This window comes from Laetiporus sulphureus, assembly GCF_001632365.1.
Source record: "Laetiporus sulphureus 93-53 unplaced genomic scaffold LAESUscaffold_2, whole genome shotgun sequence".
NCBI lineage: Eukaryota > Fungi > Basidiomycota > Agaricomycetes > Polyporales > Laetiporaceae > Laetiporus > Laetiporus sulphureus.
This window is the reverse complement of record NW_024468511.1, coordinates 109246-123115: the sequence shown is the minus strand read 5'-3', so window position 1 is coordinate 123115 and position 13870 is coordinate 109246. Positions and strand designations below refer to the sequence as shown.

General features: G+C 45.1%; 2 protein-coding genes across 2 annotated transcripts in view; both read left to right on the top strand.

The window, feature by feature from the left end:
* Nucleotides 1-8865: 8865 nt before the first annotated feature.
* Nucleotides 8866-9665, top strand: LAESUDRAFT_640847 (uncharacterized protein; the record flags this gene model as incomplete). Its single annotated transcript, XM_040903627.1, has 2 exons — nt 8866-9049; nt 9124-9665. Coding segments are annotated over 2 exons (726 nt in total), but the record flags the coding sequence as incomplete, so codon positions are not given.
* Nucleotides 9666-11836: 2171 nt separating this feature from the next.
* LAESUDRAFT_733757 (uncharacterized protein) overlaps nt 11837-13870 on the top strand; it is a gene marked incomplete at both ends in the record, with an annotated part of 10640 nt that continues 8606 nt past the window's right edge. The window contains 2 exons of the mRNA XM_040910444.1: nt 11837-11839; nt 13435-13603. Of these exons, the coding sequence (XP_040769419.1) occupies nt 11837-11839; nt 13435-13603 (172 nt within the window). The remainder of the gene's footprint in view (nt 11840-13434; nt 13604-13870) is intronic.

Sequence of the window (13870 nt, the reverse complement as noted above, 5' to 3'; positions counted from 1 at the left end):
TTCATCCGTAACAATGGTGAGATGATCCATCCTATCATGGTAATGGCTATACCTTGAGCTGATTGCCTAGATGATCCTGAACAATAGTCCTTGTTTCCTTTGTTCCCAAATGGGTGCCTCTATTGTATCCTGGAATAGACAGGTCTGACCGTATCATCTGTGGGTTTGAACCATAACATGTGATGTGAACTATCACCTGATCTCTATGTGTCGCATCTGTGGCTGAGTGGCATGAGATATTGGTGAAGCACATGATCTGTGGCATGAAAGAAGTCACGTGCGGACTTTGTGGCAAAAATCTGTGACACTACCCCCCTCTCAAGGCTCATTGTCCTGAGGAGCCAAAACCTTTATTTCCTCTCCTTGTTGCCTGTAACGGTCGATAGCTTTTAGAGGGAAGCCCTTCAGCATAATATTCGAAGATTATCTGGGCTATTCTGTCTCCTGGTTTAACCGAAAATATGAAATCCATTGTGTTGATCAGTACGACCTTGAGTTCTCCACTGTAATCTGGATCAATGACTCCTGTGCCTATGTCAATTTCTCGAGCAGCCAGTCCACTTCATGGAGCTATTCGTGTGTAGGTATGTTTGGGAGGGTCAATGGTGACTCCTGTTCCTACCACAGCTTGTGAATGTGGGGCCATTTCATGCATTTCTGCTGCATAAATATCCCACCCAGCTGCCTCATTTGAGGATTTTTGAGAATGTTTTCAGTGATTTGGCGAGATCTGTCATTTTGTGATATAAGAAGAACTCATCTGGGTGGTCGGACATATTGATTCTGTGTGTGGATATTGGTGCAACTTCATACGAGGATAGTTCGAAGCATTTTTCATCGTAAGTAACAACCCTGATTGGTTGCTTTGGCTGCATCAGGGTGTTGTTGATGGAATTCTTGAAGAAGCTCATCGGCATTGGTGAGATTTGTTTGGGTTTCCCATGTGTCATCAGAATGGTCATAGCCTTTCCATTTGATGAGGTACTGGACCCTTCCCCTTATGACCTTAGAGTCTAGGATTTCTTCAACTTCGAATTCTAGTTCTCCTTCGATTTCTATAGCTGGGGGCTTTGGGGGTTCACAGTTTGTGACCATGTCTTGATGGTACATAACCAATTTGCTGGCATGGAAGACTGGGTGGACCTTCATTTGCTTGGGCAATTCCAGTTTGAACGTGACTGGGCCTAGTTTCTGAAGTACTTTGTAAGGTCCGTAGTTTTGTGTGCCTAGCTTCACGGATTTGACTTTTACTCTGAGGTCTTTTCCTTTGAGTAGTACTAGGTCTCCGACTTTGAATGGGACTTCTCCCTTTTTCTCATCGAAGTACCATTTCATCTGTGAAGCTGAAACTTCCAATGCTGCCTTAGCCTGTTCTTGTGCCTCAGATCGGTGGGTGGATAGACGTTCCAATGAAGGGTGTCATATTGATTTGTGTATGTCTGGCACCATTTTTGGATGTCAGCCATATTCGACAAAGAATGGGGAAAGTGCGGTGGACTCATGGGTCTGGTTGTTGTATGAAAATTCTGCCATTGGCAGATAGTAGACCCAATCATTTTGTCTGTGGTTGCAGTATATGCAGAGGTACTGTTCCAGCACTTGGTTAACCCTTTCCATCTGACCATCTGTTTGGGGGTGATATGCTGTAGACATTGTAGACTTCATACCGAGCTTCTGGCAAAACTCCTGGAATAGTTTACTCGCAAATTGAGTACCTCTGTCTGAGATAATTTGGTGCAGTAATCCATGGAGTTTGAAGACTTCATTATAGAATATGTTAGCGACTTGCGACAAGGTAACTGTGTCATCCATTGCATAGAAGTGCGCTCGCTTCGTGAGTCTGTCTATGATGACAAGTATTGCCATCTTCTTTTCTCCCCCTAAAGTCCATGGCTGGAGGAAGTTGTGTGATAAGATTGACTGTGATGATCTTCCATGGTCCTCCTGGTACCTCATTGGGTTGTAGTAGTCCATATGGTTTTTCTCTTGAGTACTTATTGCATTGACAACTGGCACAACCTTGTACATATTGCTTAACCATTACAGACATTCCTGGCCACCAATAATTCTGAGTGATGAGCTCCAATGTTTTGAACCTGCCTGGGTGTCTGGCTGGTAATGTGTCATGATGAAGCTTTATTAGGTCGAGGCATAGCTGTTGATCTTTGGGGACATAAACCTTTCCGCGATGGAGCAGCAGTCCATGCTCAAAGTTCCATTCTGCGAGGTTTTTCCCAAATTCACGCTGTCCTGTAGTCAAAAGCACATGATAGTCCTTGGTCATTGTGTCATCTGTGAGTGCCTTCTTGATCCTTTCCAGTAGTTGAGCATCATCAACTTCAGATATGTGAGCGGGTCAAATCACATTGATAGCGAAAAATTCAGGTTTTAACAGCATTTGATTCAAATTGTCACTGTCTAACCCCCTCTCACATCTGGCCTCCTAGATAGAGGATTGGCACATAGCATTGTCTTTCCAGGTCAGTGATGAAGTGTAAAATTAAAACACGTGAGGAATAATGACCAGTGTGCTTGACGCCAGGATAACTTCTGTGTCTGACGGAAATATGTAAGGTTGAGATGATTTGACCAAATCTCAATGGGTTCTGGGTGTCCTTCTAAATAGTGCCGGTATTCTTCTAGTGCTCAAATAATTGCAAGCAGCTTCTTGTCGTAAATCTCATAGTTTTGCTCGTGTTCATTGAGTGATTTTGAGTAGTATGCGACTGGATGCCAGAGCTTGTCTTCTCTCAGTTGTTCAAGTACTGCCCCAGTTGCATAGTCTGAGGAATCTGTCTCCAGACGATATGGTGCAGTGTCATTTGGAAGTTGCAAGATCAGGGCTGAGGTGAATGCCGTTTTGACTGCACTAAAGGCTTGGTCTTGCTCTTCCTTCCATTGCCAGGGCATGTTCTTACAGGTGACTAGTGTTAAAGGTTGTGCGAGTTTCGCGAAGTCCTTTATAAATCGCCTGTAGAAATTCGCAAATCCTAAAAAGGCCTATACTTGTTTGACCTTAGTAGGTGCTGGCCAGCCAAGGACTCCTTCAACTTTGGCAGGGTCCATCTGTACTGAGTTCTTGCTGATGATCATATCAAGATACTCAATTGAGGACTGTTCAAAGAAACATTTCTCCGGTTTGACATATAAGTCATTGTCCCAGAGGCGCTGTAGAACTGCTTTTACTAGTTGTCGGTGTTCTTCGAGATCATCCGTGAATATGAGGATGTCGTCTAAGTAGACTACCACCTTTCCAGTGTGAATTAAGTCCTCGAGGACTGTATTCATCATTGTCTGGAAGGTACTAGGGGCGTTGCAGAAACTGAAGTACATTACTGTGGCTTCAAAGAGTCTATGATGTGTGATGAAAGTGGCTTTCTCTTCGTCTCTCTCCCTAATCCTTATGTTGTTGAAAGCATATCTCAGATCAAGCTTTGTAAATATGCTAGCTTGTGAGAGCCTGTCGATGAGGTCCGAGATGCATGGGATTGGGAACTTGTTTTTCTTGGTTACTGCATTGAGGTTCCTGTAGTCTTGTACTAGCCTCAGTGATCTGTCCTTCTTTTTGACAAAGAAGATGGGTGCTGCTGTTGGACTTCTTGATCTCTTGATGTATCCTTTGGCCAACTCTTGATCTATCCATGTGTCGAGCGAATTTCTTTCCTGTAGGTTCATAGGATATAGCTTTGCCAGGCGTGGTAACTATGCCTCTGGAACAAGTTCGATTGGATGATCGTAGGGCTTTCTGGTGGGCATTCGTTCTGACTGCTTCTTGGAAAACACATTGCCATACTCATGGAAGTGTTTGGGGACATAGGCTGACCAGTAGTCTTTGTCCTGTTCTCCATTCTGCGGTGTTCTATCCTGATTCCTCTTGGTGTCAAGACCCATAATGAGTGATGCTATGGCTTATGCATCAGAGTTTTCTGATAATGACACCCATTTAATGAAGCTGTCCATGTCGTTCCAGTTGTCACCTAACTCCTGGGAACCAATGAACTCCATTAAGTCTTCAATGTGGGGGATGTTTGTATCTTCCAGGTCCTCCTTCTGGATTGCTACCTGTGAGGGTGCACATCTGTGTGGGCATCAGGTGAATTCAATTGTGAGTTTTCCCCAATCCACTTCGGGAGTGTGCTCTTTGAGGAAACTCATGCCTAGTATAATGTCTTTGTGACCTATATCAGTAACCAGGAGACTTTGTCTGCTTGTGTGGTTTCTGATTGTTATGCTGAGAAGAACCCTTTTCTTAATTGTTCCACCCTTGTTATGAGATGTGTCTGCATTGTGAACCCTGATCTCCTTCTCAAGTGAGATCGTAGCAAGATTCAATCGATCAACCAGCCATGGGTTGATGTAACAAGAATATGCTCCTGAATCAAGGAGCACCTCAGTTTGGACTTCCTTTACTCCCTGTTTGAGGTGAACAGGTAAATCGATCACATGTTTTGATGAACCAGTTGATGCAATATAGAGAAAACTCGATACTGGTACATGCGAGAGCGAGTAGGTACTGTTACAATGTCTATGGAAACTCTGGCCAGACCTCAGAGAACCCGCTGAAGAAAATCCTCATCATCTTCCACCTCCATGATCCTTGCTGCTTCAACAGCTGGCTCTGGTTCTGCCTCTTTGCCCTTTGCATCGTAGCTGGTGAGGAAAGCTCAGACTGCTTCTTCCCTTGCTTTGCCATCGTCAGAACTGCTTGATGCCACTGGTGTCATTACTGCCCTTGTTGCTTGGCCCCACTATGGCATTTCAAATTTGCCTTTGTATTTGGGGTCTGGGCAGCACTGCTTGAATATGAAGGAGTGCTTTCCACAATGTACACAGAGCTTCTTTTCCAGCCATCTTTCTTGTTCCTTGGTGAGTTGGGACATGTGGTCCACGTCCATTGCATTGGGGTCTCTTCGAGGCTTCGCTGCCTGTGATGATGTCATTGTTGTTCCATGCTGTCCTGCCTTGTCGGCCCTGAACTTGAACTCCAGTTGAAGACATAGGTCGAGATACTCTGGCCATGTGGTCGGGTCAGCGATACCTAGACTGTCTCGTGTCACTATTGCTTGATGTACGTCTTTGTCCTGATGTTCAGCAATATATCTGATAAGTGTGGTGTGCCCTAAGTTGGTCTTGGTGGCCCATTGGTGGAACTTTTCTGTGAAGGAGACCATTGTGGGGTAGGTCTTTGTGCAGATCTCCTTCAGGTGCTGTTGAGCATCCTTGTCCAGGTTGAGGGTCCTGTAGTTTACTTTGAGAATGTCGATGAAGTCTTCTCAAGTGCTGAGTAATTGCCGTGCCACTGCCTTGGTTGCGTATTCTGACATGTAGGTGAATGTGCCACCTTCTAAGTGCAGTAGTGCCATGGTGATCTTTCATTTGTCATCATTAATCTCATTCCACTGCATCCAGATGCTGAGTTATTGGAGCCAGTCCTCCAGACTTCCTTTGCCCGAGTAGTGTGGAGGTTTGGCTATCTTGATGTGTGATTTGTGTGATTGGACTGTACCGGAGTTGTGACCTTGCGCCGTTGAGATGCCACTTGCTTTAAGTGAAGCTAACTCATGACGCAGCTTTGTGTTCACTGCCTTGATCTTCATCATTTCTTTGCCTATGTCTAACATAGCTCCCTGTGTACTTGTGATTTCGTCATTGAGGATGACCATATGGGCGTTCTGAGCTTTGATCCTTTCAGAGAGCCTTTCGTTCTCGGACTTTAGTACGGCTTCCTTAAGTCGTCATTCTGTCTGGGATGACTGGATTGATGCTTCAAGGATTCATTTATGCTCGTACATCTTGTCACTGAGTATGTTGTACATTTTCTTCAGCTCATTGTTGACCATTGACTTCATGACGATGATCACCCATTCGTGAATGTCATTGGGATTTCGCCAGGTGCGAACTGTCTGATGGCATCTTCAAGACATTCATATTGGTGTCTGTCAAATGACCATGTGGGAGATATGTATGCAGGAAGAAGTGATGGGGTCAGGGATGATCGTCCTCCAAGTTGTGATGTGGAGTCTTGAGAGCCGACCTCAGGTGATGGCTGCCTGGAAGCACGAGGGGTACTTCCTTCATGTGGGGCCTCAATGTTTGGTCAGAGTACATCCTCCATTCTTTGTCTGAATGTGGACATGTGTGCGTGATCAGTCTCTGACATTGCAATGGTAAAAATGTATCTAATACAAAAAGTTGAGGTATCATTTCTTCTGGATACCGATCAACGCCTTCACTATCTCCTATAGTCTCTTCTTTTTCCCTATTTGCTTGAAGCTAACGCTTCCTACTTCCAAGCACACCATGTTGATGACCTGTTTCTCCACGAAGTTGAAAGTGCATGTTCCACTATGGATGTGCACACTGACTCTGGCTAGTTCTTCTGCCAGATGGTGGATCCAGTCGAATTGATAGTCGTTGAGATGCTCTGCAAAGTTTACCAGTAAGGGTTGGAGTCTGAAGTGAGTGGCATCCATCTGCTTGAGTAGTGTCTCTGGGTGGATCATCAGTCTGACTTTGGATGGGAGCAGATGGATGGGTCAAGTGACTGTGTTGTGTTTTATGAAGTTCAGAAGGGGCTGAACTGGGATGGGAGCAATGACAGGAGGGGAAACCATGTTGAATGTGATGAGTTCTGGAGGTGGCACTGGCTTGCGACCACCGGTGGTGAGATGTCCTCATCTGGGCTTGTAGCATTTGAGTGGAGGGGTGTGACTTCGAGGCTGGTGGATGATTCTGCACTGTATAATGTGTGTGGTGTCAACAACCCTGGCTGCTGCGTGCTGCCAATCTGTGGAGGATGCACCTAGAGATGCAAGTGTGAGGAGCCTTTCACGCTCCTTGTTGGTTTTTTGACACTTGTAGTGTGCATCGAGATCTTCTGACTGGGTGGCCTGGCACTTTGCTGCCTTGGGCTGCTCAGTATCTTGCTGAGGCTCATGCCTGGTAGAGATTGGAACAGAATTTGTGTCAAAAAAGCCATGTGCTACGGCTGAAACTGCTTGCACTGAAAATATGTGGCTGCTTGTGTTAAACACTAAGCAGGGGTGCAGAAAATTGTCAGATTGTTTCTAATGTCACAGCGACGCTGGATAAGAGATCAAAAAGACTAAAAAGGGAACAGTCATGTAGAACATGTCACCCTGATCCCTAAAGTGGCTGAAGAGCCTAACACTTACTAGCTGGGTAGCAAGCGTATGGAAGTGTGATAGATATAGTGATGGAGCTGGTGGGCTCAGTGGTCCCTACAGTGGTAGACGAGGAGAAACAATCTGAAGTTTCGTCCTCTACATGCTGGTCTTATATACATGTACAGGTGCTGACTATTATGGGACATGCTATTGGCTGTCTATGTGTCTATGCAACTAAACTATACACAGAACAATAAGTGGAAAAATCTATCTGTAAGTAGAACAATAGGTGAGAAGATCGGTCTTCATCCGTAACAATGGTGAGATGATCCATCCTATCATGGTAATGGCTATACCTTGAGCTGATTGCCTAGATGATCCTGAACAATAGTCCTTGTTCCCTTCATTCCCAAATGGGTGCCTCTATTGTATCCTGGAATAGACAGGTCCGACCATATCATCCGTGGGTCTGGACCATAACATGTGATGTGAACTATCACCTAATCTCTATGTGTCACATCTGTGGCTGAGTGGCATGAGATATTGGTGAAGCACGTGATCTGTAGTGTGAAAGAAGTCACGTGCAGACTTTGTGGCCAAAATCTGTGACAGGATTTTACATTGTGATCGTGGGATTTCGACCTCGCAGCCCACTCGCAGATATGATAACATTGCCCTCATACTCGACATCAATGCTGCATGCTCTGGGGAGAACTGATGTCATCATCATTGAGGACTCTTATAGATAGGTAGCATGTTATGTGTAGCAGCCTGAGGCCAAGGAGAGCTTTGACGGCCAGTAAAGAGGGCTTGAAATAGTTCAGTAGCTCAATGTTCTCCCTACATCCATGTATAACTACAATATTATACATGACGTCTGTGATATTGGACTGCAGACAAAGTGAATGAAATATATTGTACTCATTGGACAGGTATCCCCATCGTCGCTATGCAATGTAGTAGTATACAGTATATCACTACATCTACTTTGTGCTGTGCTCTGTCGTATGCTGTCACATTCGTGAGAGATGACAGTGAGCTCTGCTGTATGCTGTTGTACCCACGGGAGACAACAGCATACAACAGAGAGGGGAGGTAACGACACGGCTTCAGGTACGATGTCACCGATGTCGCACAATGTCAGTGGCACACATTTTCCTGATGCAGCCATCTCCTGGTTCTGCAAATTTCCATTCAACATTGTCCCATATGCAATCCAAAGCTCCTCAGTCTGCACATTCTGCTGCCCGAGCTGTTGTGAGCCGGCGAAAACCACCTACACTCATGGAAGGTTTGATGCAACTGCATCTTCACAATTTACAGAGACCCAATGTGGCATCAGCAAATGAGAAGGTGGCCATCACACAGTTCAAATACCTTGGTTCGTATACCTGGTTGCAATGAGAAAAACCAACCATTCTTGTTCCAGGTCAGTGGTCAATCGCGGTTGTGCAGACAATGTGGCAGCTCACTGTGAAATGCTGTGTCAGGATGTCCTCCCGAGTAGCGTGATACACCCTTGCCTTTCCAGTTGCCAATTGATAAAGGCAATACATTCGTGTTCGAGAATGCATACAGAATGCCTGTATTTACTCACGCACTGATGCTGAAAGCCGTGGACATCATGGAGGAAGAGCGAGATGCTCCGGTCGTCTGGAATAACACTGATGTGGTCACCAACCACAACAGTCTGGGGAAGCTGCTGTGATAGATAAATAAGAAGGATGTGGAGTGATCGTTCAGGATTGACGTGCAGCTTGCAGGGAGCTGCACTGTTCTCCTCAACCAGTGGGAAAGGGAGGCAAGAGTAAAGATTGATCCAAAAGACCACAGTTATGGACACAATCTCGAGAAGCATTGTACAACCATTCCCAAAGGGTGGGAAGGAAGCACCGGACATCATAGAATCGTCCAATACATCAGTATTCAGCATCATTTGATGTCTCTTAACTGACGAAATGCCATGTTTAGAATTTTGGTGGGCTGAATATGATAGTAGTCAGTGTTGAAGTGGATGCGTACATCGATCCATTGTCCACAAATTCCTCTCATGGGCCAGACAATGTCAAGGTAGTGAGCAGAAAGGTAGTCAAAAAGGCTCTACGAATGATAGTAGTCTCTGACAAGCCTTCCATAGCATTTAATGTGATACAGGAAGGGAGACACATAGCACAATCTCATCTCATCAAAATCAAATCATCCGTGGGGCTGCTGGGATGGTACCAGAATAAAGCATACCCACAGTTATTCCTCTCACAGACAGCATTCATATTCTTTATGAGACATCAAGATGGGATGTTCGTGGAGATTGTCAAAGAGAGGTTAGGCAATTTGAAGATGCAGATGATCGAGTCCACGATGCAGGCTGGGTTGGCGAGGTTGAAGTATCTCTTGCGATATATTCAGGAGTTAGTTATCATGCATGGGAAGGAAGGACGGCTGACCTTGGTGCAAGCCAATGGTAGGTTAGAGGTTTTTCAGAGAACAAGCAAAGCCAGCTGTTTGCTAAAAGAGATGCTACTGCAATTTGATGCTTAATCACCATTTCAGTCACTTCAGTGGATCTGTTTCAGATGTAATTGTACACCGAGGGTGTGTGTCTACAATTGTACTATGGTATAAGATGGCAAGGTCAGGTAATCAGTACATCAGAAAAAAAAAGTAACAGCTATATAGACCTACATGGCTCATATTGTGCTGATAGCTGTATCGGTAAGTTACCCCTTACATAGCCATCGTAGCACCAGGCACCAGCCACATCACGTGCAGTAGCGCCCTGCGACCAAGATGTCATGCTATGTAGCAGCTGTAGCTTCATATGTGAGTAGGCAATGTTCACTATATCACCCAATATATTTGTTCAGGATATATCATATTCTGCATAGCACCATAGTTGCTTCAGATGACAGGCAGGCATATATACATAAATCAGGATTTTGAACCCAAAGGCCAAGATATTATTTGTTGCACCAAGATCACTGCCATCAACTCATCTACTACTAATGTCCAGCATCTGAGCCTTTGCTCTCTGTTTCCCCTGTGTGAGCCTCCAATTCTGCAGCTGCTTTAGCACGTGCATCTGCAGATAATCCTGCTGCTGGGGGGTGCTTGAGGGGCACCTGATGCATGACTAATACACCCAACACTAAGTGTAGCACATATAATCAAAAATTCCGTCGACTTACAATGCGCGGCGGAACATCCTCATGCATATGTTCCAAGTGACAGTTGGATGCAACTGACACCATTCCTGTATGCTGGCTAGATGTTGCTTGTATTTGCTCTTGTACATGGCCTCCGAGAATTCAATTTTGTGATACTTTTCTTTGGCATACTGATTCAATCCATGTTCAATCTGTGCCAAACCAATTATAAATGAGTTAAACAGCCAGTAACAGTGGAACAGAGATATACCACGATGAATATGAGTGCAAGTGTGACTTGTGACAAAGGCTTAAAGCATTCATAGAAATGGATGCCAAAATGATTGCGATCTCGGAACCACGTTAGTTGTATAATGTCGAAGATGAACTTATTCTGGCCAAATCCAGATAGTTCACTGATTTTCTGCAAGGCAACAGATGATATGATCAGTTCCGACAGCATTTAGCACAGTATTTCACACCTCATAGTGAAAACAGTCTTCATCAACGAGATTGAGGTAAAGCGCACAGTTTTCTTTGATGACATGCATTGTGTGATCATTGAAGAATCTATAGACCTGTGCGATGCTTTGCTGGACAACTGTTCACAATGCGCCTTGAGCGTTTGATGTACGCTCAGTGATCTTTGAGATAAGTTGTCAGACAGAATGTTGAGATGATTAGGAATTGCATTGCCGATGAATATGATGGTATATGACTTACCAGACGAACAATATCATCAGTGAGTTCCACGTCGCTATCTGAAAGATCTTCGGTCTTGCCACAAGCAGATGCCCATGCATCACGAGCCCATTGAAACTGAAGCTCAGAGTTGGGAAATGCATTCAGCGAACAAACACGAATCTGAAAATCCTTGCATGCAACCAGGGTCAGCCTTTTCTTGTGAGATCCATAGGACGAAGCCTTCCTGCCAGTGCTCTTGCATTCAATGTCATTCTGAAGCTGTGGTTTCTTCAGAGCAGGTTCCAGAATACCGTCGGATGGTTGATGAGAGATGGAAGAAATGTGAGTGCTAGTAGCTGGCCTCGTATGCTTATCATTCATTGATTGGAAAGAGGTTGATGGCTGATAGTGTGCTCATGACTAAGAAACAATACCGGAGTCAGATTCTTCAACTCAAACATTGGAGTACTCTGAACAAGGCTCGGATATAATAGAATACTATGCCAGAACAGATTGATTATAGAATAATATAGTTCAGACATGATGCGACATATCTGGCTGGCCCGAGATGGTGGTCGTGACTCTACGGCTGACAAGGATGATGTAAGTGCTGGAGACTGGGGCATGCTTGACGAATTTATCGCTGAACTGCTTGAGCATTTCTCTTTGATGTGTAGATTGGATGCAGGCTTGGCTGCTGAATGTACTGTTGTATAGTGTAAAGCATGAATAGTGGACAGCACATCAGATGAATACTTACCAGAGCGATCACCCAGCATAGCTTGTTCTCTAGACTCATGGCAAAGTCATGGGGGCTTGATGGACATGGACACAGTGCCTATTGAGATGAACTGATCATTCATAGGCTGTGAAACTGCCTGCATGGCACGTCGTAGTACAAAGCAATAGAATCGCTTACCGCTGGCTCAAATGTACCTGATTCGTGATCACCATCGCTGCCTTCCTCTGATTCTGGAGGCAGGGAATCATAATTACACTCGTCAACTTTTAGACACACGTATGTTAGGATCTCAATGCTCAAATGCGTGTGCCATGCACTGAATGATACATACCTGCAGTAGCCGGCTGTGTAGCATCCATAACCTTTTGAAGCTTTGTATTCTCCCTCTGCAGCTGCACAAGTTTTCGATGCAGCTTGTCCATCTTCTCACGTTCTATTTGAGATTGACACCACACCAGCATCAGTGATAACATGAGAGACGACGAAAGCTCATCATACCAATATCGTCTTGTTTTGAAGTCTTCTTGCGAGTTCAGCGTGTCGCATTTGCACTAGTTGCTCATTATCGCTGGACTTCAAGATTCGACGAGGCATTGATAAAATGCAGCGGAAAGTGAAATGAAGAGCTGGAAAGGTGACACGATGGGAGGAGGTTGAGGAGAACGATGAGATGTGAAATGGTGCCTTGTTGAATGTGCCTTCGAGCATGCCTTCGACAGCTGGCAGCATAATTTGAGCAGTTTGGTTGATAGCTGTGCTACTCATCCATCTGCTACTACAGTCGACTGATATGCCTTTTTCCTGCCCATTCTGCCATGCTCAAAAGTTCACCCAGTCAGGCCTGTGCTCCCACATCTCACAGAAGACATCATGTCATCTCGCGTGTCATGCACATTTGAGCAATCGAAGGCAGTGCACCGATGCTGTTGCAGATGATTGTATAGACGACGAGCTTGAGAACATCCTTGACACAGAACCAGAGTCTATTGGCAGCCTTCCAGATCCTCACCAGTCATCAAGCAAGAGCAACAAAAGTGCCAGCAGTGAACATGCTACCCAGAATAAGCGAGCAAGAGTTGATGAAGCAGAAGATGAAGCAGAGGACATCGCAGCAGGAATACCAAGAGATTCATATGTTCAGGATCATGAGCATGCTGGAGCAACGTATAGAACCAGGACAAGCTCTTCGAGAGTCGAACTGCAGAGTGGTGGTGGGCACCATTCGAGTCGCAAGAAGAGTGGGAGCTGATGTGGTGGCTGCTTACTAGCGGCTTGACACAAGGTGAAATTGACAAATACTTGAAACTGCATATTGTACATGTCATCATTTTGTGGTGTTGATTAGTTAGTGAGTCAGGTTGTTGTTCGAACAGACTCAGAAGTGCATGAATCTGTCATTTCATAATAAGTACAATCTATTCAGAAAATTAGATCAGCTACCACGTGGTCCCCAATGGGAGTGTGAAATCTTCGAAGTGATGGGTGATGAACTTGATGTGAATGGAAAATCACGTAGTGAGCGGCTGAAGCTATGGAAATGCAATCCTGTAGATTGCATCCGAGAACTCATGGGAGATCCAGCATTCCGTGAGACCATGCAGTTCGCACCAGAGCACATGTATGTGGATTCAATGGGTAAAGAGAGATTGTATGAAAATATGTGAATAGGTGACTGGTGGTGGAATGCTCAGGTCAGTAGATACAATAAATAGAGAAAACAGATCTGACCTCGCTATAGGAACGATTGTCAAAGGGTGCAACAATTGCACCCATCATTCTTGCATCTGATAAGATGCATCTGTCACGCTTCAGTGGAGACAAGACTGCGTGGCCTGTCTATCTCAGCATCGGAAACTTGGATAAGGAGATACGACGTGCACCTTCGTCCCATGCAACAATTCTCATTGGTTACATCCTGTCACGGCACGCTGATGACAAAGATAGACAACCAAAATAGGGTCCCCTTGAGGGCCCCCTGGCTAAGTGCTGACAGCTACCAGCTGTGGCAGTACGACGTGCCCACTGACGAGGCCTAGTAGCTGGTCGCAGAGCAAGACTTACTGGCGAGGCTAGAGGCATGATCACACAAGTGAGAATGCAATAAGATGTATAGCACACTGAGAGTGTCTGGTAAGACCCCTCTGTGATGGTAGTGGTGGACGAAGGAGAATAAG